We start from the raw sequence: 21,108 nt of genomic DNA on the forward strand, positions 1-21,108 counted from the left end.
AAAATGTTTGATGAAAGTTTTGACGATATTTACTACACCCAAAATTCAGAATCGAGATAATCGTTCTCTCAAAATTTATTGAGGGCTCAGTGCCAAAATCGATAGAATAATGGTACCAACTCACACCATTATAACAAATGAGTTCATTCGTTAGTTGAATCAATAAATCTCCAACAAGTGTCATACCTCGACTTCTGACTTCTCCATGGTCACCAAGCTGTGGTGGCCGAGGCAGCTAAGTCATTGGATTGGTTTGTCAAAGGTCTCTGGTTCGATTCCCGTTGTCAACACTTTTGGTTTTTTGTTTGACGGATGAACTTTTTTTGCAAATGAACCTCGAGAGAATAGTTCTATCGCCCATCTCGAGCTGTGTTCTCTACGTCCGTGAATGGTACCACTATTCTCTCGACTCGAGACCATCATTCTCTCGGACTAGCGCTGCCAGTTTTGGGTGTAGTTTCACTCACATTGCAACGTGTGAAATTGGTTTTATAAATTATAAAAAATTTTTGAACAAATTATTTGTATCCTAAAGTGGGGATCAGAATTTTGATAAATCATAAATTTTGTTTATCCATAAAAAATTATAAAGATTAACATTTAAAAGTTTAAAATGAACCTTCATTTTGAAAAAGTATAAAATCACTCTAAAAGTGGTCAACGAACCATTTTACATGATCATTCAAAATGGGTCCGCGGGCCACAAAAGATAACCTCGCGGGCCACGTTTGGCCCGCGGGCCATACTTTGGTCACCCCTGATTTAATCCCTAGTCCGCTATAAAAGCATTTTTGGCCGTTTTCAAATGTTAGGTCCGGTTTTAAAAATCTGAAAATATTTTTATCGCAAAGATCAGACAATTTCACACGCTTGATTGCAAAGCTCGTCAAATTTCCCATAAGATTGTCTTTGACCACTTTTCAAAATAACTAGTTTTTTCGATGATTTGTTCACGTGGTCAGAATGAGCTCAATTTTTGAATTCCGCCTGGATATGACTCAATCTTTGATTTCTGGAAATAGCCCCGAGGAAGCCGAGATTTGGACCACCCTAGTATTTATAAGAGTTTGCAATCGGTGGAATACATTTTTGCAATGAGGATTTATATTTAAAATGTAAAAAAATGTGTCATATGCCTTACATTAAAAAAATACTTGAAATAGCACTTTTCAAAAGTTATTCCAATGTTTTTTTTTAATTGACAAATATACTTTTTTAGAATCAAAATCAGACCGCTGGATCTGGCCTGTAGACATAGAGATGTTATACATGTAGAAAAAAATGGTTTAAAATAAAACTAGTTAAAACAGTTTATTCAACCAAAAATTATTTAAGATGAAATTGAATACTTTTGTTAAATACAAAACAGTACAACAACAAGTTCAGCAAGATTCCCCCAGATGATCAGTGACAAACAAAAACAGTCTTCACCGGCATAAATTTCCCATCGATTACAAAATCAACGCAATCCATAAATAGCAATCACAACAACTACCGCTAGACTGCCGTTTTACGGCGATATGATGTATACGCCATTGAGGTGATTTTGCTGTAGACACGATTTTCAGTTTTTGTTCATTTTTTCAATTTAATATGACTAATTTGAGATCTGCTCTGTAGAAACTGTTAAAAAGTACAATAAAAATGTGGCCCCTATAAAATTTCTTGTTTTTTCCTATTCTCTACGATTTTAAACCACAAACATCATTTGGCCGTAAAAATAGCAATAAAAAATCACTACTTTTCCTGCCCAATGATGTATGTATACATTGCTCGATCAAAGCTGGCTTTATTTTTTGTGCCAGCTATTTTGATAGCTGAGTGGATCCCGTAATGCATTGTCCACGTGGATACTTTAAGGGGGGGGGGGGAAGGTATTAGGGAGCGTTCTTTTATTACGTAACGCAGTTGGGGGAGGGGGGTCGGAGGCCGTGTTACGCTCCATACATTTTTTTAAAAATTTGTAGGGAAATTTTGTTACAAGGGGGAGGGGGGGGGGTCTGAAAATCCGATTTTTTGCGTTACGTAATAAAATAACGCTCCCTAATACCTCCCCCCCCCCCCCCTTAAAGTATCCACGTGGACAATGCATTACGGGATCCACTCAGCTATCACGCAACGTCACGCTTTCTCAAAACCCCCCTCTTCCCTCAGAACGTGACGTACTTTATGGATGATGCCTAATGGACGTCCCCTTAAGAATTAAATCGAAATAATGTAATAAAATATTGCCCAATCTTGATTTGGTCCCAAAACCTCAAATCAACATTCAAACAGTATTGAATTTGACTTCTATCAATTCTCAATGTATACATACATCATGATGAGTAAAATTGGCGTATACATCATTGTTTGTTTGCTTAATAAAATGGGCCCCAGAGCAGTTTTTTGAAAAATTCTTTCGTCAGGAGGTAGCTTTTAAGATTCTTTATCAGACTGTACAATAAAATTGAAAATGTCCAAAATGGCGTATACATCATATCGCCGTAAAACGGCAGTAGATGTCTCCGCGCGAGATTCACCGAATCGATCCGTTCCCGCAAACTTAACCCCACCATGGCCAGCCAGCGACTGGTTGACGGGTTTATGTCACAACACCGGGAAAATTATGTTTGTCAACATCAAATACCAGCCAATTCATTCACGAAGCGCTTCCAAATAAAGCCGGCGGTTCCAACTGGCGATGCAAATCTTCGCCATGAAGCCTTCTCCCGGCGATGTCGACATTCCTGCGTTGAAAGCGAAAACCGATCGATCCCCCAACCGCCCCTTCCCTGGGGGGAGTAGTTGGCCATCGATGCCGTTCCTCTGGGGACCAAGTGTGTGACATCTTGACTTGAGCAAAAGGGTTTAGGGTTATGGTTTTTTTCTCAGAAGAAATTTGGGTTTTAGCAAACAAATGTATTCCCTGAACTTTTTTTTTTTTGTTAATTTCAAATTTTATTTGAGTACAATTTCATCAAAATATTTCAACCCCATCTCCCCTTTCCCGAACACGCACGATTCGCAAAACGCAACTAAGTTCCAAAGTGTCTTTTTACGGAAGATGCAAGTCCACTTTGTTGGACTCTTCTCTAAAACAATCAATAGGCAATCGAAATAATAAACAATAATTACTACCATAAACAACTTATCTGTAATGCATCTCATTTTTGCGTCGGTTTGCTTCGCAAAAGAGGGAGGTTGTAAAATGCATCATCATCATCATCATCATCATCTTAAGGAAACATTGCAATGGTTTGGTGTATGAAACGATCCCAACGCCTTTTTGAACCACCGCGCGGACAGTGAAGTTAGGTGAATTGTTCGTAGGATGGGAAAACTTCGATTAAAAAAAAATAAAACCATGATTTTTTTGACAAAGAACTCTAATTTACTAAAAAGTTTTGTAAATCGTCTTGTTTTATTAGGGAATCCATTATTCCTAACATAAGACCGGACCTGCTAATTTGAATTTTTTTTGTATGTAAGTAGAAGTCAATAAAACTTGAAAAGCCAGAGTTTGAATCAGCACATTTTGAAAGCCCAATATCGGAGTTGCGATAATGATACTTAGGTGGTATTTATTTAACTTTTCAAGGTCAAATCGTCATCTGTGTGCTATCTTGTGACATAGACCATTTTGGTCGAAAATATGTTAATGATGACGTTTTGCTATACTTAACAAACACTACAAGATGCTTTAACCCGATTTTGGAAACTCGCTTCCGTTTCCCAGATATCGCAATACAAACTTGTGACATAGACCAATTTATCGCCAAAATGATCGTGCACACTTGTGACACGTCATACATGTTGTTGTAAAATGTGGAAATTTTTTCTTGTTTTTCACAAATTAATGTTGCAGGCCAAGGATTGATACCTAAGAGCATGCAATGGCACTGACCTTGTTGCGTGCTCTTGGGTTGACGTCCACGTAAGGAACATCCTGGAAGGAGCGTAACTAACTACATCCGTAGTTCTGTTAGATCATCCGAACTATCTTGATCAGAACAGTATAGCTCTGGTTCCTTGCGAGTGTCCTATTTTCTTACCTCCACGTTGGCTTGGTTTTCATGATGACCTAGCTGGTGGCCTGTGGAAACGGATCGTAAACCTTTGACCACCGCGGGTCAGAGTCGAGACGGCTAAAAGAAAAGGGCGCGACAATGTGGGAAAGGGAAGTAATTTGTGATTGTAGACGGTATTGTTTTGATTCGCTGTATGTTGAGTCAACTGCTGTGGATGTACCTGAAACATCGCACAACGGGGTTTCTCTTCTCTTCATTCTCAGCTACCAACTATCTCCTATTTTTGTTTTGCTCTTCTGATTCCCAATTCTTCACTGATTCTTCTATTTAATATCCAACATTTGATTTTAATGTTACTAACTTTTGATTCTCTTATCTCTCAAATCTTTTCCACTCTTTTCTATCAATTGATACTGCTGTAAAAACTTTGTGTTTTTCATTAAATATATACTTTTCCTTAATGTACTAGTAATATCAAGTCTATTGTTCATTTGCCTAATCTTTTTCGATTTTATTGCGAATTTATTTATTTGAATAATTCTTTATCTGTCCTATAAATTATCATTACTATAATCTAAGCTTGTTTTGCATCTCTATTTATTAACTATTGTCTAATTTTACATCTAATACATCTAGCTTCTCATTTTTATTCTTCAAAATACGCTCATCATTCTCTTACTATTGATACTTGATTTTTATAAAATAAATTCTCTTTTACTGTCTATTGTTTTCAATCTTCACCCTTTTTTCAAACAAGTGAGGTTTGAGCCCTTACTCAATTTATGGAATGGTTAAAGGATTAACACAAATATTACTATTGTATTTTTGATAAACTTTTATAACATGCTTAGGACCAAAAATTGTAACAAAACACCGCGACAAAAGAAATAGCTACATATAAACACGATTCAGCACTAGGAAAGATTTCAGGAGAAAACAATACACAGTAAATAACAATTAGTTTTTGAATTCAAACTAAAAATATAACAGTTTTTGCTTTAATGAAAGTTGATAGGCACACTATAAATGGTTAGGCGCTTATACTTACATCAAACCCTACGTAATGTACCACCCCCGGCCGAGTTAAAATGCGTAACCGGAAAAGAAGGTGTGCATGCCTGGCACGAACACTCAAAGCGTGTTCTAGCGTGTTGCTCGTACTGACTCAGAGCAAGGGTGAGATGTAGGTGTAAGGGCAGTGCGAGTTCGTCGGGAACCTGGTGCATAAGATCGGTCAAGGCCCGTTCTTACACTGAAAATTGCGAATTGCGAATTGCGAGTTTTTCACAAATTAATGTTGATACACATTTTCTGAAGGCAATGCAATCTTTTGTTTTTGAAAATATGCTGATTGAGTCGGTTAAACTATTGATTTAAGTCTATTTTAGTTGGTATGGGAATTCTGTGCACACTTGTGACACGTACTACAATTTTACTTTCGAAACACACTTGTGACACGTGCTTTTCAGATTTTTGATTACATAATTTACTGTATCTTTTAACTGGTGTAACCAAATTAGTTGAAACTTGGAGCGTTTGTTGAGCGATAGTATACGAATCGATTGCTTAAAAAAGTTTGGCTCTACCATTCATAGTTTTGAAAATATTTATCATCAAACTTTAACACTTGTAGCACCAACGGGGTCAAAACTTACGCGAAGCACCAAGGGGGTCAAAAAAGTTGGAAATGCAACTTCAACCGGCTGCATCTCGGCAAAAACTCAACCGATTTGGATGATTCTTGTTGCATTCGATCCGGAAGAATGTCAAAAATCACCTCCAACAAGGTAGATCCAAAACAGATGCGTCTACCTTTAGTTGTAATAAAAAAGGCATTTCCAACTTTTTTTCCAAGGGTTGTATGAGCCGGTGAAACTGCATTTCCAACTTTTTTGACCCCCTTGGGGCTACAAGTGTTAAAAATCGATTTTCTCAAAAAGTACTGAATGGTCGTTGTCACAAGATAGCACACAGCTGAAGAAATGTCGTAGATTTTCAGGATATGAATTCCGCGAAATTTTTTCTGTAATGGAATATGTCTTTGAAATTTCCGATGAAATATGACGAACTGGCAACACTGGCATAAAATGTTTATTTTCACAAAAATATTCCTCTAATCTGTCGTAGTGGAGCAATTCTCTACCAAAACCGGAAATGGATTTTGTTGGTTTTTTTTATTTGGCTCTAACTTTGTGGGTTCCTTCTTTATGACCAAAGAAGCTATTTTGTGTCATTGGTTCACTCATATAAGTCTCCATACAATTTTGGCAGCTGTCCTTACATAAATGTTACGTAAATATTCAAACAGCTGTAAATTTTAAGTGAATTTTCCGATCAATTTTGTGTCTTCGGCAAAGTTGTAAGTATTGTTGAGGACTACTCAGAAAAATTAGATACAGGGAAAAAATTATCGATTTTTTAATTAACTTTTTTTCATAAAAACTGGGATATGAGTTTTTATGAAAATAAGAGAATAAAAAACCGCAACTTTTAAGCCACAGATAATGTCAAAAAATCTGCCGCCGAGTTGTGAATATTTGAAAAAAATGTGTTTTTTTTTAAATCGAAATTTCTTACAAAAACAAATTTGAACCATTTTTCGATAAATCGACAAATACTTTACAGATTGTTTTGATAAAGAGCTCCGTTATCAAGATATAGCCACCGAAAGTTCGATTTTAGCGAAATATTTGCAGTTTTTTGAGTTTTAAAAACCGCACCCAATCAACCCACAATTTTCTACTGTCGATATCTCAGCAACTAATGGTCCGATTTTCAATAATAAAACATGAAATATTCGTGAATTTTCCAAACTTTTTGGAAACAAAATGTTCAATATAAAAAAATCAAGACTAGCATTTCAAAAGGGCGTAATATAGCATGTTTAGCCCTTTTAAAATGTTAGTCTTGATTCATTTTCTTTGCCTTCCCATCTCACTGAGAAAAGGCTATAAAATCACTCGAAAAATCAAATTCTTAATTTGACCTCCTAGACCCACCTACACGTACACATATCGACTCAGAATCAAATTCTGAGCAAATGTCTGTGTGTGTGGTGGGATGTTGATCACAAAAATTGCACTGGATTATCTCGGTACTGGCTCATCCGATTTTGTCTGTTTTGGTATCATTCGATCCGTGAATTCAGAGTTTTGTTAAGTACTGCAAAAGTTATGCTAAAAAAACAATTTTGAATAAAGTCCGGAAGATTGTAAATAGGGTGGTTTTTTGTAAGAAACCCCGTTATGTTATGCATATTTAGAAAGGTATTTGAAAAATCTTTCTAAGGAATCCAAAACATTGAAGATCTGACCAACTTATCAAAAGTTATGAGCACTTAAGTGTTATTTATGCACTTTTCGAAGGCCGGATCTCAGATATTTTGATTAAAACGTTGTCCGGAGGTTCCCTCTTTTGTGTCTACTTTGAATAGCATTACGCTTAAAATGTTAAGAAGGCACCAACCACCTAAGGGTGGATTAAGTAACGTTTTACATATTGTTTTCGAAAAAATCGGAAAATTTCACGTATGACTCAACATTGAAAATCGGTTGCTGAGATATCGACATTAGAAAATGATGGGATGTTTGGGTGAGACTTAGAAAACTTCAATTTTCCTGTTTCTTTTTCATTTTGCCGCTGTATCTCAGCAACCAGAAAAAAAATATCCAATCTTTATAGCTCTCAGACAATTTTATAGAAATTTTTTGGAATATTAAAAAATATATTTTCAGAAATGGTCACTCATGGTCACTATTTAAAAAAGTCGACAAACTGCAATCGATTTTTTCCAAAAATCCCACATTAAAAAACCCAACTCGGCGACAGATTGTTTGAGCATATTTCTCTATAGTTCAAAAGTTGCGGGTTTTTGTCCCATAATACATATAAAAAAAATTCGAAAATAAAAAAACGGAAATGGGAAATTGAGTTTTGTAAAAAAAAAGTTTATTAAAAAATCGGCAATTTTTTTATTCCCTGTAATTATTTTTTCCCAATGCAACAATACCTACAATGTTCTTAATGTTCAATACCAACAAATATGCCGAAGACACCAAAATGACTATAAAAATTTCTCAAAAGTTATAAATGTTTGAATATTTACGTACTATTTTTGTATGGACAGCTGTCAAAATGTATGGAGACTTGTATGGGTGAAAAAATCACAAAAAATAGTTTTTTTTTGTAATAGCGAAGGTCCCAACAAAGTTTAAGCCAAATAAAAAAATACAAAAAATAAAAATGGTCAAAATTGGTCGATTCCGTAGAGAATTGCTCAGTGGTTCAAAGGCTCTACAAAAAATATGTGGTAGATCGGGGTTCAAATCCCGGCTCAGACCAACATAACATCTTTTCCCTAATGGAATCGATTGCTTAGTAAAGGGAAGATAGTGTATCATCACAAGCTGGACCTTACCACGACACTTTAGAGAAGGCGACTTATGAAATATTGATATAACAAAATATCATAAAAAAATCTATATTGTTTACATTCCCAAACATATTCTTCAAAACCGCTTGGCTTCTGGGATGCATAACAAAGGAATATTATGCAAACTTCGAAGAACGTAAAGCTTCAATAATAACGATTATTAACCCACTTTTCTTTTGTTTCTCATCCCCCCCAGGAACGTACGACCGCTCGGGTTCCCCGCTGATCTACATCGAGGTCGAGAAGGTGCTCACGTCAGGACTCAACTGTTACGAAATCGCGACCGTTTTGCTGTATTACAACACGCTACCTATCCAAAGGTGAGTGCTATAATTTCCCACCGATCCCTTTCTTCCCCCTTCAGTACACTGGCTGTGAGATTTATGGCATTTTAAGCAACCGATATTTTGCGCTTAATCCGTTTGATGCACGCGCGGTGGGGCCAGGCGCTTAAACGCCCCAATAACCCAGCAGCTTGCTGGTGTAATTTGCGTGATCTTCTGCGCGACGCGTGAAGAAGGAGTTTATGTGTGAGTGTGTCAGCTTAGCACTCACATGCAATAAAATCTCGCCCCTGAAACTCGAGAGAGAGCGAGATTTAAGAAGATTGAGTGCGTAAAAGCTACTGTTAAATTGATTTCAGTGATATCGTAAATCATTCTTTTGGTTGGTGAACAGGTTTTTTTTACGCGTTCGAAGTGTGGTTAAACATTGAACCTTTTAAAAGTTGGATATGTAACGTCATGATTCGAAATCCGGACACTTAGTACCATATTATTTTTGTCATAGCTGGCAAAAAATCATGTAATAAGTTGGAAATGTAGAAATATTATCAGAATTTAGTATAAACAGTTAGTTTTAAGAGAATGCATGCAAAATATGTCTTTTCTAACAATTTTTCATCAGAATTTTAAAATTAAAATGACTTGTTGTGCTTCGAATCCCGGACACTGTTAAAAGCTGATTCGAATTCCGGACACACGATTTTGCCTATGAAACGCACAAATTTGAACTGAAATGTTAGTGAATGGCATTCTTTAGGTCTCAAATAAGCTGTTAACATCAAAACAATCGATAGTTTTTATAAAAATAGCTAGAATTTAAGAAAATCAAAAACATAAATTTCTGCTTTGCCTTCCCGGTGCTTCAGACGCCTATGAAATATTTCCGTTGAAATGTTTCGCATTTTTTGGTAAACTTATAATTTTATTTTATTTGATTGGCATCAACTACAGCGTTCAAACAAACTTTAAATGAACGTTGATGTTAGAATTCATCAAATAACACAGTTTTGACATTTATAATGCAAACTTATATCCAAATAATTGATAAAACAAGTTGAAGTGTCCGGGTTTCGAAGCGTCCGGGAATTCGAATCATGACGTTATGCGTGAAAGGTTTTTTTTAATTGAAATTGAATTTCATATAAAGCATTCACAATTCTTTTTTGAATATTTTTTGAATTTTTTTATTTTTTTTGCAAATATTTTTATTTTGAAAATTCAAAGGTAATACAAACAAACATTTTTTGTTTAATTTTTTGTATAATGGATAAAGACAAATGAGCTATTTCAAACTGATTTTAAATCAGAATCGTTAGAAATTCAAACTCATTTCCAACTCTTTTTTTCAAATTAAGTCTGAATTTGGAGTTATGAAGACATAAAACGTGATAACTTTCGTTCTCAAATTTTGGTCAACTCAAAGACCAAAAACAGTATTACTTTTCGAAACAAGTGCTGAAAAGTTTCAATTGTCACTTTTCAATACTACAAATGAGTGCTTTAAAAACATTTCAGCATTGTTATTTTTGGTGATAAATTGGTCTATTGGACACTATATAAAGACAGAGAAAGTAAGTGTTTTTAAATGCAGATAGCAAAAAAAAAATATTTTCGTATAAATTCGTTTAAAGCGTCCTAATTTAAACCGAACCAAGCTAATGATCCTCCCTGATACAGGCTGTGAAGTAGCTCCTGCCTGCTCACATGGCGGCGCGCGCGTTACGTCGCATATTATGCTCACACCACTCCGCCAGGACACCACCGCCATAAATCAATCCTTGCGGGAGCCTTTAATTCACGACTTGGGCAGGCGCAATGCCGAAAAGATTTATCCACCCCAAGGAGGCAAAGCCAAAAGGAGACGCACTTTGCTAATAATCCGACAGGGCGCATACTTGAAATCCCATAATTTTTCATTATGCCCCCTGCCTCCCCTCTCAAAGACCCTAACACCCTTTAGCAGTTGCCCCGGGCTGGGGAAACGCGGTTCAGCAAGATTCTTGTACCTTCTTGATCGGTGCAAATTGCTAAATAAATCAGGTACAGTTATGCCGTCTAATTTATTAACTCTTATTGACTGCGGCTCAGTGTGTGTCGATGGGAAGTTGTTTTTCTTGTGATATCAGCCCCGGCCCCCGGAACGAACACAACCTCTCTCTCGCGCGCACGGAAAGTGCATGTAGTTTGTTCGATTTGTGCGCGCCAAAACGAAAATCAACACCACATGTGATCTAGTTTTCCGCCGCGATGAGACTATCGACGCCACGTTGGGTTGTCAGCTGTGGAGCTTGTTTGGGAGGATTATCGATTATATCGCGAGGGTTTCGATTTGGGGGGACTCCGAGAGCAAAGAGAGCTATAGGTATGTACTGACTTGCTGTGTGTAGATTAATATCCGCAGCCGGAGTCGTAGTACTTCCTTGTAGTCTTCTTTGCGATGGAGAAAATACTGCATTGATTTATGGTTGAGCTTTCCGCATTCCGATGAGGCGCGATGAGAGAATCGGAGATTATCTAAAACCAGCTGACTGGTAACAATAATCATGAAATCAGAACATGGAATACTACGTAAAGGACAATTTTCCACGTACGTTAAGTGAAAAATTAGAAAATCGACGTGACCGTGTTATCTTGTCGCACGTCGCTTTTTGACGTTCCGAGAAAAACGAGTGCTGTACGAGCATTCTGTGCATTGTCCCGAAGTTTGGTTGAATTTGGTTGCCGGATTCCCGAGTCATAATTAAACATTACAGTAATCAGGCGTGTACGTGTGCTAAACGCGTTCTGACTAAAATTCCTTTGGCCAGCTGTCGCACTTACAGTAATTTTCAGAGTGTGTCAAAATAGCACGATAAGATCGAAATTTACAACAATGCACTGAGTTTTTACGATTTTTGATGAATATCTCAGGATTGATTTTAAATTTTGGGGATCTGTGAAGGTCAAAAGGTGAGGCATTAAAAGCTGCACAAAAACGCGTTGTTTACTCAATTTAGCACGAAACCGACGTGCGACCATCATGACGAAATGAGAATCATTTTCGCAAATCATTGCATTTTTAGTTTGTAACTTGTATGAAACTTTGTCCATCGATTCCTTGTTGCGAAATAAGTCATTTTGCATCTTTGGTTTTGTAACTAGTGGTTAGCCGAGACCTTCCTCGCTGCAGGGACTCTACAAAAATAACTCAAGGTCGGCACGCTTATCCACACTAACTTTAACGGATACTGGAAAACACTACAAGTTACTAAACGAAACACCACTTTTATTCACGGTTTGTGCACACTTTATTCTCCCACTTTTCTCCGACTAACTTTCCTCCTTCTCCTAACCTCAAAACTGTCCCACTTTCTTATTCTATCTGACCTTTTCTTCTGCTTCTTGGGGCCCCACCAGCTCGGCGTCGTCACCTCTGCTCCATCCACCAGCGATCTGGGTTCGACCGTCGGCTTCGGCCGCGGTCTCGCATCCTGGTGCTTGGTAGCGGTTCTCGTCGCGCGCTGCGTGGACCCATCCGGTTATCCTGGGCTCTTCCCGATGTGTTGACGGATCGGGACTTCGGCCGGTGTTGGCGATTGGCCGGAACATTGCCCGTAGTTGAGCGCCAGGACGTCGGACATTCCAGGGGGTTGTTGGGGTTCCACTGGTCATCTCCGGGACATCCGGGATGAACCTTAAACAAAGGTTGAGGGGTCCTTCCAAAGGACACGGTAAGGTTAGGTTGGCACTGGGTTTACGGCTTTGGCAAGTTACCTGCTATCCGACTGACTCAGGCACTGTCAGTCTGTTCGGTTACGGGTCTTCCGGGCAAATAGACCGAATCCCGGTTCTTGCCTTTGCAAGTCATCTCCGGTATTGCCGCCTACCAGGCACCTGTCATCCGCTGCTACCAATCTGCTACCAACGCCTGTAGTCTCGTTCTAGTGGGGTAGCAATCGTGGGGGGTATGGAACTGGCTGCGTACTGCTCTTGGCTTTTGTTTGCCCTAGCCAGTGGGAGTAGTGAAGCTCCGCCCAATAACTTAAGCATTTTCCTGCATTTTAGCACATATATTTAACGCGAAACAAACAGAGCCACAGTAACGATTGGGTCAGGAACTGCCATCGGTTACAGTTTCTTCATACAAGCCTCAACACAAATTTTAAGGCAATCTTTACAAAAGTGCCATCAAAATGTTAGAAAATCTCTGAACACTTGATAAGAGATTTTCTGATCAATTTGGTGACTTCGGAATATTCTATTGTATACTGAAGACTATTTGAAAAATGGTTACACACTGCAGTGCTCTGGTTACAATCCACCTTCAAGTGTTTATTGCCTTTCTCACGTGTGTATAATATAACAGTGTAAACCAGTGATCCCCGTGCACCGCGTTCAACCGCGTTCTCTGTTTTCTGTACTCGATCAAACACCAGCACCGCGTGTGCACGCGTACAAGCAAACCTAAACTCTGCCGTGTACAGTCTGTACGCGCACACGAACCTCGAGTTTAAAACCGAACCTTGCACCCCGGGTACAAACCCCGTGCAAGCCGACGACGCAGAAAAGAGACAAAATAGTTCCCTTACGCTCCCTCTGCTGTAAAGCGGTGTTTCATTCTCCGCTGCAGTCACACTACAGTGTTTGCCACAGAGAGAGTGAGAAGAAGTCATTTTTTCGTCTCTTTATACGCTCTTCGCTCGCACGGCGTTGTACCCGAGGTGTGCACCCCGTGTTTACACCGCGTGTAAACTTGAGTGCGCTGTGCGGGGAGAACTCGAACATGGCAGCCTGGTGTGTTTGAGGTTCATTTGCACTGAAAACTTGTACGGCGTGTACGGCGTGCGCTCGTTTCGGGAAGACTGGTGTAAACTCGATTATCCGAAGGCCTTGACAAAATGTCATTGTAATTGTAAATGATCATAATTTTCAATTCTTGCTTTTTGGGTGATTTTTTAAACCACTTTGAGTCAGAGCTATTCAAAACCACCCAAAAGGCAACAAAATGAAAAAATGTTAAAAAACCTTTTAAAAAAACTACAGATTAGGTAATTTAACAGCAATCGACCATTCAAATTAGACGTTTGATGCATTTGATGTTTAGTTCATGATTCGATTATCTGATGTCCAATACAAACCTTCGGATAATCGAAACTTCTGATAATCGAGGCATCGGATAGTCGAGTCCAGACTGTATTAGACTACTTGTATTTGTAACCCTAAAAAAAACTTATTATTTTAATGAACTCCCAAAATCCGTATTTTCATATTTTCGATTTTTTTATAGGTTTTTTAATTTAATTTTATTTAATTTTTATTTTTATTTAATTTTTAAATAGGTTTTTTTCTTTAATTTTAATTTATGTATTTTTTTAATCCAGCTGAAACTTTTTTGGTGCCCTCTGACTTTTTGCATACGCTGGAAATTTCTGAAAAGTTGTCATTTCATAAACCTTTAAACATATAAAAAAGTAAAAAAAAAAATAGTGTTGTTTTTGAAAATTAAGTTTTAGTGACGAAAAGTGAAATTAAAATCACCAAAATTGTTTTACCGTTTATCATTTTTTTACACGGCGTGTTTTCTAGAACAACCTTATCACGAAAAAATAGTCATCGCCACTTTCAAATTCGACGTCGTCGTGCTATCTTGTCGCACCCGCCATTTCGACGTTCCGAGAAAAACGCGTTTTAATGTTTGACCTTGAATATACAAAAACGAGAGCACGCAATGTAAACAATAACAAAAACGTTTTGTTTGGCTGACCATTCTGTGCATTGTCCCAAAGTTTGGTTGAAGTTGGTTGCTGGAGTCCCGAGTTATAATTACAAATGTTTACGGTAGTCTAGCTTGTACGTGCGACAAACGCATCCTGACTTTCCTGGCCTGAAATCCCTTTGGCCTTTTGTCGCACTTACATCAATTTTCATGGAGTGACAAGATAGCACGACAAGATTGAAACTACTTTCATATATAAAGTGACAAAAATGCTCGGAGTTTTTTTCGGTTTTTGTTGAATATCTCAGGATTGAAATCGAATTCTGGGGATCTGTGACGGTCAAAAGGTGAGGCATTGTGAGCTGCACAATATGGCGTTCTTAACTCAATTTGGCCCAAAATGCACGTACGACAAGTTAGCACGATGGCGACGAAATGTGTTTTTTGGAAATTTTCTCAGCTTTCCAATGCTTCTAAAAGCGAAATGTTTCATCGGAAAATTGCTGAGATATCTCTTTTTTAAGTTTTTTGGTTATAAATTCATTTATTATTTATTGGAAACTTTATACTAACAGTTCAAAAAACTTATCAAATGATGTGTTTCATGAGTTATTTACTCATCAAAATGTTTGCACATTTTGATGAGTAAGACAAGAAACAACTTTGTTGAAGGTTGCAAACCGCTAAACGTTTTGAAAATTATGTTTTGTCTAAGTTTTAGAATATATGGGATTTATTCAGAAATTAAAATCATAAAACAGTTTAAAAAAATATTTTTTACAAGAATTATTTGATGATTACATATTTTTTGTGTACAAATATCACGTGTCTACTCTGATTTAGCTGGTTCAACCGAAACTTTGGCAGGTTTGTGATTGTTAATGGTATTATTGAATTTTAATGAATAAATTTGATATTTTCTAAACCAGACATTAACCAGGAACATAAATACAAATATGATTTGAAATCGAAAATGTACTACATATTACTGTAGCAAGCTTCAAAAGTCATATATATTTTTTTAAGATGAGATTGAAGATGAGATTCTTATAAACTTCTAAAATATTGCTAATTCCTTGATCATTTTATACAAAAAAAAACTGAAACAATCATTTCATACTAATGAAAAGTATTTCTCCTAAAGCTAGCAACAGTAATTTGCAGTATAATTTCGAGTATAAAACATGTTTTGTATCCATGCAACTAGTTAGTGTTTGATATTTATTCATAAAAATCTTGTAATACCCTATCAATCTCAAACCTGTAGAAATTTCGGTTGTATCAGCTAATTCCAAGCTGAATCAGAGCAGACCGGTGTTATTTGTACACAACAATTATGCAATAATCTATTTGTTCTTGTAAAAATAATATTTCAATACGGTTTTATTATTTTATTATTTGAATAAATCCCACATATTCAAAAATTCGGTTTAAACTTAATTTTCAAAATGTTTAGCGGTTTGCAACCTTCAAAGTTGTTTCTTGTCTTATTTTGCACACTTTGGTCTGTAAAATACACATGAAACACATCATTTGACAAGTTCCCTGGACTGTTATTTAAAAGTTTCCAATAAATGATCAAGGATTTTCAAAGAAAAAAACTTAAAATAGAGATATCTCAGAAATTTCCCGATGATACATTTCGCTCTTAGAAGCATTGCACAGTGGTCCAGATCGCAAAATTAAGTGGAAAATGGATTTTCCGAAAAATGAATAAGTTTTGGAGCTTTGGTGTCTTGAGAAGAGTTGTTGCATATGAAAAGGGGCAACTTTTGGTTTGGTTGAAAATTAAGGTGGTTCACGATTAGGGTGATTTTGGAAATCTAACTTTACAGGAATATTTTTGGGAATTTTTTCGTCTTCTAGAAAATTGACGGGCTTGCCAATCCAAGCAACTTTGTCGAAGACACCAAAATTTTATCTCGTAATCTACGCCTTCTACGACCAAATTTATAGAAAGCATCTGAGCAAACCTTCAAAAATCAGTTTTTATTAACGTGGCAGGGTTAAGTTTTAGAGAAAAGTGTTATTCGGGGCACTTTTAGAGCTCTAAAAAACGAACATTTTTATTATCTGACAAGTCAATTTGGACTTAAGGGTCAAATGTTACAGCGATTTTAAGGTAAAAAAGATGCAAATTTAAAACTTAAATATCTCGAAAAGGCGCAAGCCAAATTTTAAGCACTAGGTTGCATTTGAAAGAGGAGATCCAGCACTACAAACGCTGAGAAAATCTCAGGGGTGTTTTTCTTTAAACTTGAGATATCTTCATTTGAAAAAGTCTAATTTTCAAGGGAAAACCTTATGGGACCACCCTAACGAATTTCGAAAATTGTCCAAATATATGTTTTTCCATGTAATTTTGCCCGCTGAATCTGAATCTGCCCTCAGAATTGACCCAAAGTGTCGAAAAATCGATTTTTGGTCATATTTTGGGTTCAAATGATAATTTTTCATGGCCATCGGCAATTTTTGACCAAACCTCCTAGTTTCAAACCGCGATAGCTCAGGAACCACAAATCTTAGAAGGTCGGTCTTAGACTCAATTTTGAAGGAAATTGGACGTAGAATCCATTTCAGTGATCAAAATTTTTATTTATTTATTTTTTCTACCTGTATTGCGCAATTGAAAACTTTAAACGGTCGTATCTCAAAACACCTCAACTTATTTTTTTTTATTTGACCTCACCATCGTGTTCCCCGGCCAATTTTACATAAGAATCACTTATCGACAGAAATGAATATGTTTCGTTCCAGAGATATCGAATTTTAAAGTTTTGTGTTTTCGAGATTACCTACATCAGCTTCATCTGCCGCATCTGCTAGAAGCACATAGGCGGGCTGATCAATAGCTGCTACCTTGTGTTCTGGGATATGATTAATTTAATTTATATTTTTATAATTTTACGCAAATAATCATTCAAATGGGGAAATTCTCGTATGTTTGGCAGGTTAAGTCCTCGCTCCTAGTTTCGTCCAATTTGCTCATTTTCACTATTTAAACAACAAATTTTGCAAAACTTTTGATAGAAACTTGCTTGTTCACTTCTTATTGAGCTATTTATCACTCGATTTCAGTTGAAAACGCTTTTAATCAGCTGTAATTGAATGCCAAAGCGCTGATATGGCAACATTAGAGGAACGTTGGAATTAGATGCTGTTCCCCTACCTTGATCAATCTATTTTTGTGAAAGGAATATTTATTGGGTTATTTTGAATGCACCGTTTTTTACGTGTTGCTAACCGTTTTAGAGTACCTCCTAGGCCATGACTAGGGCCTTTATCATGGGCGGTAGCAAAATAGTGTCATTCAGCAAAAACCCCAAAACCTGCTTTATTATTATTATTATTATTATAGTTTATTATTGACACTTTACCATAATTTGGCAAATCTGATTTATGGTTCAAAAGATTGATCATATTAAATCAATTTTTATATTGTGAGCCAGCTCCATTTGATTAAAAGATGATTTTGGTCAAGTTACATTTAATCCAAAAATAACCTTATACGTGAGGACAGCAGCCGTATTGTGTGGCCGGGCAAAATTACATGGAAAAACATATATTTGGACAATTTTCAAAATTCGTTAGGGTGGTCCCATAAGGTTTTCCCTTGAAAATTAGACTTTTTCAAATGAAGATATCTCAAGTTTAAAGAAAAACACCCCTGAGATTTTTTCAGCGTTTGTAGTGCTGGATCTCTTCTTTCAAATGCAACCTAGTGCTTAAAATTTGGCTTGCGCCTTTTCGAGATATTTAAGTTTTAAATTTGCATCTTTTTTACATTAAAATCGCTGTAACATTTGACCCTTAAGTCCAAATTGACTTGTCAGATAATAAAAATGTTCGTTTTTTAGAGCTCTAAAAGTGCCCCGAATAACACTTTTCTCTAAAACTTAACCCTGAATTGCCACGTTGAAAAAAACTGATTTTTGAAGGTTCAGATGCTTTCTATAAATTTGATCGTAGAAGGCGTAGATTACGAGATAAAATTTTGGTGTCTTGGACAAAGTTGCTTGGATTGGCAAGCCCGTCAACTTTCTAGAAGACGAAAAAATTCCCAAAAATATTCCTGTAAAGTTAGATTTCCAAAATCACCCTAATCGTGAACCACCTTAATTTTCAACCAAACCAAAAGTTGCCCCTTTTCATATGCAACAACTCTTCTCAAGACACCAAAGCTCCAAAACTTATCCATTTTTCGGAAAATCCATTTTCCACTTAATTTTGCGATCTGGACCACTGTGCATTGGAAAGCTGAGAAAATTTCCTATAAGACACTTTTGAAAGTAGTGATGACTATTTTTTCTCCTTAAGGTTGCCCAGAAAACACGCCGTGTTTGGTTATAGTCCTGCAACTTTGCCCAAGACACCAAATCGATCAAAAATTGCTTCAAAAGATACAGATTTTTGAATTTTCATGTATCATTTCTGTATGGACAGCTGGAAAATTTGTATGGAAAATAATATGAACAAACTAATAGTGCAAAATGGCTTCTTTGACCGAGTTATGAATTTTTGAATCAATACCGATTTTTTTTTCAAAAATCGAAATATTGGTCGCAAAAACTTTTCAAATTCATTTTTCGATGTAAAATTTAATTTGTAATCAAAAAGTACTTTAGTGCAATTTTGATAAAGTGCGCCGTTTTCAAGTTGTAACTATTTTAAGGTTTTGAAAATTGTCACAGTTATTTTTTTTAATTAGTACAACCCTAAGTTGCTGATGTTGATGTTTACTAAGTTTCACCCAAACAACCCATTATTTTCTAATGTCGATATCACAGCAATTAAGGGTCGATTTTCAATATTAAAATATAAAACATTCGTAAAATTTTCAATCTTTTCGAAAAGAATATTTTCATTTTTTTAGATCAAGACTAACATTTCAGAGGGGCCAAACATTCAATATTACGTCCTTTTGAAATGTTTGACTTGATTTAAAAAATTGAAATTATTGTTTTCGAATTTTAGGAAAAATCATATTTTTCCTGTTTTTAAAATAAGTCCCATAAGTGCCATTTCTTAAAATATATTTTTTCAATAGCTGGGGAAAATCCAATAAATTGGTTTATAAATATATACCTATACTTTCTTACAAGAAATGCTCCAATTTTCAATGTCAAAAAAAAATTGTTCGTGATCTGAGAGAAAAATCCACGTGCCCTCTCCTTGAAGTTTTACGATTTACAGGCCACGTGGTTTATGCACGAGCTCTTTCCTATTATTGAAAATGTTCAAATTATTTTGCATAGTTTTTGTTTTATAAAGTATGTATCTGATTCAAAAGGAAAAAAATATTCCACAAAAAATCACTCGCTCGTGTTAAATTCGAAATACATTCTGATAGTTATTCGAAAATCGATTCACTTCTCAGTGGCAACCACAATCAGCACACAATTACTTGCGCCGCGGATTGTTTCAGCCCAAAGTTCGGAAATAAATATCATGCAATTATGAAAATTTTCAAAAGCAGCAGCAGCAACAACAAAAAATCGCAACTCCACCAAAAGCCGATAATTTAAGGCTGGCCAACCAGAGGCGACTTGCTTGCCGCTGATCGGATGGCTTCTTCCAGATAACTGCAGCAGCAGCAGGTACTGTCCGGCCTCGGTTGCAGTTGGACACGGGTCCTCGGGGCGCGCACAAGTTCGCTGACCTGGGCCCCAACGCTGGAATAATATCGGTCCGGTCGATCCGCCAGGTTTCGTTTTTGTGAAGTGAAAATTTATTCTGGCTGCAAGACAATTTTCGGTCGATTATAATTGCAGAGGTCGGTTCTCGGGCTCACTTTACGAAACAAAAAAAAAAGTTCAAGATGGTATGTCAGAGACATAACCGAAAGACATAGGACCAAACAATTTGAATGTGTTTTTGGATTGCTAGTGAAATCTTAAATAAGATTATTTTATTTTGTTTCATAGATTTGTCGGCAAAATTGTCATAAATGTTCTCCCAAGGTGAACCTTCCATGAGGGCACCGGCAACTCCAGGTTGTGGCCACTACGGTCGAAATGTCAATTTTCATGTTCAGTATCAAAAACCATGAATTTTGATAACCATATTGCCACAACTCGTATGGTCCTGTCAAAGACCCTCCGGGACCCGGGGAAACCTGCTTTGAGATCACCGGTCACTCAAGGTTGTGGCCACTACTGTCGGAATGTCAATTTTCATGTACAGTATCAAAAACCATGAATTTTGATACCAATATTGCCACAACTCGTATGGTTCTGTAAAAAAACCTCCGGGCCCCGAGGGAACCTTCTTTGAGGGCACCGGCCATTCCAGGTTGTGGCCACTACTGTCGAAATGGCCATTATTATGTTCAGTATCAAAAACCATGAATTTTGATACCCATATTGCCACAACTCGTATGTTTCTGTAAATGTCCCCGCAGGCCCCGGGGGAAACTTCTTTGAGGGCACCGGCCACTCCAGGTTGTGGCCACTACTGTCGAAATGGCCATTATTATGTTCAGTATCAAAAACCATGAATTTTGATACCCATATTGCCACAACTCGTATGTTTCTGTAAATGTCCCCCCAGGCCCCGGGGGAACCTTCTTTGAGGGCACCGGCCACTCCAGGTTGTGGCCACTACTGTCGAAATGGCCATTATTATGTTCAGTATCAAAAACCATGAATTTTGATACCCATATTGCCACAACTCGTATGTTTCTGTAAA

The 21,108-nt window shown here is 36.9% G+C and overlaps 2 protein-coding genes across 4 annotated transcripts in view; both read left to right on the plus strand.

Annotated features, from left to right (window-relative positions):
- The window catches only part of LOC120429807 (uncharacterized), a 767,258-nt gene that overhangs the window by 734,569 nt on the left and 11,581 nt on the right, over positions 1-21,108 (plus strand). For all 3 annotated transcript variants that reach the window (XM_052710925.1, XM_052710926.1, XM_052710927.1), the window contains one exon: positions 8,639-8,762. In XM_052710925.1, coding sequence (XP_052566885.1) covers positions 8,639-8,762 — 124 coding nt within the window. The remainder of the gene's footprint in view (positions 1-8,638; positions 8,763-21,108) is intronic.
- LOC120431867 (coatomer subunit epsilon-like) overlaps positions 1-21,108 on the plus strand; it is a 379,780-nt gene that overhangs the window by 156,983 nt on the left and 201,689 nt on the right. The gene's annotated exons all lie outside the window — the stretch shown is intronic.

Source organism: Culex pipiens, chromosome 3 (assembly GCF_016801865.2).
Source record: "Culex pipiens pallens isolate TS chromosome 3, TS_CPP_V2, whole genome shotgun sequence".
Lineage (NCBI taxonomy): Eukaryota > Metazoa > Arthropoda > Insecta > Diptera > Culicidae > Culex > Culex pipiens.